The sequence below is a fragment of the Oryza brachyantha genome, chromosome 1 (assembly GCF_000231095.2).
Source record: "Oryza brachyantha chromosome 1, ObraRS2, whole genome shotgun sequence".
Taxonomy (NCBI): Eukaryota; Viridiplantae; Streptophyta; class Magnoliopsida; order Poales; family Poaceae; genus Oryza; species Oryza brachyantha.
In genome coordinates this window covers 19,430,442-19,434,941 of record NC_023163.2, presented here as the reverse complement: position 1 = coordinate 19,434,941, position 4,500 = coordinate 19,430,442, and the positions used below count along the sequence as shown (strand labels likewise).

Here is a 4,500-nt window from a genome sequence, read left to right as displayed (position 1 = left end):
GTCAAGTTTCCCTCTGTCCTCCAGGACATAAGGGGCAGGAGAGATCCTCATCCTCCTTTGCACAATGTCTTCTATCAAACATATATCGTGTGTTCAGCATGTCACAAAATAAAAGCCATGCAAAAGCCTTGACTTTCATAACACACTAGGCCTTCCAAAGGACGTTTCTCTCAACATTTTTAATTTTTATCTGAATTTATATTTCTCTAAATCATATTTCTAAATAGGCTTTAATGATTTTCTTATTTTTATTTTGAATTTGTATTTCTAGTTGGATCTATTTTTTTATTTTTTTAAATTAATGTGGGTCTTTTTAGGCCATGAGAATGAACGTGGTGACTCGTTTTTTTTACTTTTTATCTATTTTTATTCTAAATTTGTATTTATATTTGGATTGTATTCTTAGTTTTTTTAATATTTGGGGATTTTTAGGCCATGAGATGAATGCAGGTCTTCTTTTTGATTACTCCCTCCATTTCAAAATGTGGTGTGTTTTGTTTCGTTAGGACAAGAATTTAACTAAATATTACTCCATTAAGATATAGTTTTTATGACACAAAAGTATAATCATAAGAAAATATTTTTAAATAAGAATAGTGCCATAAAAATTATATCCTACTAAAGTATTTCTTCAATCAAACTCTTGTTGTAACGAACCAAAATACATTCTATATTTTGAAATTGAAGGAGTACTTTATTAATATTAATATGTTGGTTATCTTTTGGCTTATAGGAAAAATAAGCAAAGCGGCTTATTAGCTATTAAAGGATAATTTATAGGTAAAATTTTTATATACTTTTTCTTAGCGACGAAAAGCAAAGGCTAAAAAATAAACTATAATGAAAAAACATCAAAGCTCACTCCAAATTTAAGTTTTAAAATTTAAATTGTTGCTACAAGTATAACCATAAGCAAAAAGATGCCCCGGATATCTCATGCATGTTTGAGAGGTTCTTACTTATGGTCCTTATGGAATATGGCACTTGTGAGGAGAGTGGACACAAATAAGAGTGATGAATAAAGCTGACTCGAAATTGCATGGTTTTTATACAATGTCGTTACTAATAAATGTCATCTACGAGAAAAACGAAAGGAAGAATCGACATCACGCATCAGCCGTGCAGCCACGGTGACCAAAGAATGTAGTTATCTGATTATCTCCTTTTTTAACCCTAATCCTTTCACTATACACAGAACAGAACAATGAAAACTAAATTATAGCAATACTACACATAAGAAATTTTAAAAATTAGGAAGAGACACAACAACAACGAATAAGACCTCATGAGTTGTGACTAAAAAGAGAGAAGGAAAAACAAGAGCCAACCAATCACTTGGGAAACAGCCGTCATGTGTAGAACAGTTCTGCAGTTCTGTAATGAGGCAAAAAACACCACAACCGTTACACCTTTTAATCACACGTATTGCCTATATAATAACAAAAAAAATACAGTTACAGAATTACAAATCATAGAGGACCTTGTATTCAACAGAAGAACTGAGCTCAGTAATTTGCGGGCACGAATTGGTGGTGGTAGCAATTGAAGGTTGTGTGTATGAACCCCGTAGAAGGCCAATTGCAATGGCCTTGTACGCAGCTTCTGATGGATGGAAACCATCCCATGACCCATACTTTTGTGGGTCATCGCATACCTTGTATTCACCGTATCCACATCTTGCAGTTCCAGATACACCATACTGTCCTCCTCCACCACAGCAAGCTGCCAAAGGATCCTCAATTCCTGCAGTTAGGAAATGTTAAAGAAGCTACAATCAGAGACAATGTTCTTTTCCTATAATATGTGTTTTACTTCATTAAGCCTTCTAGACAACTTTTTCTAGCCAAATCAAATAGTTTGTTCAATCTTAAACTCAGTACAAGTGGTGTTATGTTATTTTGTGCTACACATGATGTATCCATACCATGGTAGCAATGGAGATATCTGACAGAGGCATTAGGGGGGAGGCTAAAATGGTGTTACTAGACGAAATTGTTTATTTGATGTTAAGCTGTGGTGTTTTTAGAGCTCTGATATCACACGATAATAATTGCATAATTAGTCTAATGTTTATGTATTGTCAGGAGCTATTGCTTTTCAGTTCCCCTCCTCTAGGCACTGAATGTATACTAGAAACAATTGAGGCACGGAAAAATAAAGAGCATTCGAAAGAAAATTATAATCAAACGATTCATTATCAGAAAACGACATACGACTGCAAGCATGACATGATGAAAATAACTTAGTCGACATGACAAATATATGGAAGAGATATCCTATGTATGATGCAAGATAATAATAATGTTGCTTTGTTTGAGAAGCCCCGAGGAAATAGAATTTAAGATGACACATAAAGTATTTTTCTTGTAACCTGAAAACTAAAATTTACAGTGTCAAGCTTACAAAAGAAATCATAGTGGAAACGGTAATGAATTAACTGAACTCACCAAATTGTTCAGGGGAAAGGTAAATTTCCATAGCAGCTCCATAGTAATCAGCATAGATGATGGCTACATCAGGATGAAGCTTGCGTAACTTTTCCAACTCATCTGTAAGAAGTTTGTTGTGGTACTGTGAGAACTCATTCATCCACCTGAGGCAACCTGTTTCTGGCTCATAATCTTCCTTCTTATCACTCTTGAATATCATGAGATAGTTTGGAACACATCCAATTGGGAGGTTACCAGGAACAAGCAGCGTCTTGGCTCCAAGCCCAATCAATTCCTGCAAACTCAACTCTGTTGCATTACAAGCCATATAACTTTCTACTGCTTCCAATTGATACAGGAGCTCGAGGTACATAAATGTAGCATAGGCATAAAACTCACGGTGATTGTGGAAGAAATTTTGGCAATGACGCTCGGAGTGAAGCTGCGAATCTTTGTAATGGAAACACCTCTGAGAAGAGGTAGGTTGTAATCATTGCCCCCAATTTCTCCAACCAAGAAAAGAGATTGATTGATCATGCCCGTGCAACCTGTGCAATAACTAGTGTTTAGAATCAGTATGAAAATAATATTATAGCTGAAAATGGTGTTGTTAAGTATCACAACTTCTGCTTTACATATCTCAAAGGAAATTGCTGCTTTATATGCTAGTTAAACATTTTAAGGGTCACAGCTCGTTTACTACTTGTCGTCCCTACCAGTATATTCATTTGTGACCATACTGAAATCACTTCTGAAATGGCATAAATACTAGGATGGTTTCCACACCATAATGAAAATGCTGTATCAGACCTTCTTTCTTTTCTGGTCAAGATTCTAGTCAACTTCCACCTTACATGTCCTCTGAAAGCTACAAAAAGGTTGAGACAAAGAGTGCCTCAGTAGCTGTCAGTCTGCCCGCTTATATTCAGAGCAGTTTGTTAACCTTTTTGGCGTTTGCTTCTCTATGCTTCACATTCAGAATTTCAGACCATCCTCCATTTATATCCAGACACGCAACTTCTAGACATTAACCTATCGAGACACGCATAGGCATTAACCCCCACCAAGTACCAGTCTACTTCCACGATTTCAGATGTCATCTCCCTAGTTGAATTGATGACAACGTCAAAGGTTGGTGGAAAGGAAGAAGGGTTATATCAGCATACCGGACAGGTCGCCGGGACAGAGCAGGCCAAGCAGATCGCGGAACCACTTCATCTCCATGTCGAGGTGCACGATGTCGGCCATGGGCACCCCTCTCGCTCGGAAGAAGTCCGGTCTGAGCGCCGTGGCACCGCCCACCGCGAAGTTGGCCCCGCGGGCGAAGTCCCCCGCGGTCCGCCCGCTCCAGTACGGCCGCACGAACGGCAGCCCCAGCGCATCAGCTGCGTCGACGCGGCGGATTTCAAAATCTCAGATTAGTCCGGTCGTTCGATCGGTCGATCAATCGACGCAGAGGGGTGGGCGGGGGGACTGAATTTTGCCGCGGGAATGAATACCGATGAAGTCGACGACGAGGCGGCCATCGGAGAATCGCCCGGTGGCGCGGCGGAAGAAGGTCTCGCCGTAGGGCGGCCTGAGCGCCGGCTCGCGGGAGTCGTTGCCGAAGATGAAGGGGAAGTTGCCCGTGTCCGTCAGCGAGTCCCCGAAGCTGAACAGCCGCTGGTAGCACGGCTCCTCCCGCGCCTGTGCCGCTGACAGAAGCACCGCCACCACCGCGATCACTACCGCCGCCGGCGAGAGGAGTCCTCCTCCTCCTCCTCCTCTCGTGGAGGTGGACGGAGACATTTCCTCTCTGCACGGAGAAAAGGCGAAGTCGCCGCGGAGAGGCGATGCTCATTTTAATTGCGTTGGTATAACCGTTTGCTCATATAAAACGTTGCGATACTCACTGACAGGTGGGCTCCAGCTGACAGTGGCCCACATGTCAGTGGGGCCGGTGGTCCCTCACAAATGTGCCAAGTGTGCTCCATCCTCGAGATTTCGACTTGAGAATGGTCGTAGGCTAACCCCCCACTTCGAGGTACACGTCGAATCCATTCTCTTTTTTTTTTACATAAAGATTTGATCT

At 40.9% G+C, this 4,500-nt stretch overlaps 1 protein-coding gene across 2 annotated transcripts; it reads right to left on the bottom strand.

The window, feature by feature from the left end:
• Window positions 1-1,006: 1,006 nt before the first annotated feature.
• On the bottom strand, window positions 1,007-4,277 carry LOC102707909 (GDSL esterase/lipase At1g28600-like). 2 transcript variants are annotated; one of them, XM_015832623.2, is made up of 6 exons: window positions 3,929-4,277; window positions 3,596-3,814; window positions 2,829-2,977; window positions 2,448-2,724; window positions 1,481-1,743; window positions 1,007-1,374 (listed from the first exon to the last, which is right to left on the bottom strand). In XM_015832623.2, exons 1-6 carry the CDS (start codon window positions 4,215-4,217, stop codon window positions 1,297-1,299), a joined length of 1,275 nt encoding a protein of 424 aa, XP_015688109.1. In that variant the 5' UTR covers window positions 4,218-4,277; the 3' UTR covers window positions 1,007-1,296. The 2 variants fall into 2 exon arrangements, with proteins under 2 accessions (XP_015688109.1, XP_006644440.1); XM_006644377.3 differs by having other exon boundaries at window positions 1,316-1,743.
• Window positions 4,278-4,500: the final 223 nt, after the last annotated feature.

Bases quoted from the DNA above. Each gene is read 5' to 3' on its own strand.
- LOC102707909 (XM_015832623.2), bottom strand. From the start codon at position 4,217: ATGTCTCCGTCCACCTCCACGAGAGGAGGAGGAGGAGGAGGACTCCTC. The intron at 3,815-3,928 runs GTATTCATTCCC...GCGTCGACGCAG, and splicing joins CCTCGTCGTCGACTTCATCG to CTGATGCGCTGGGGCTGCCG. The intron at 1,375-1,480 runs GTCCTCTATGAT...GCCTCATTACAG, and splicing joins GTTCTTCTGTTGAATACAAG to AACTGCAGAACTGTTCTACA.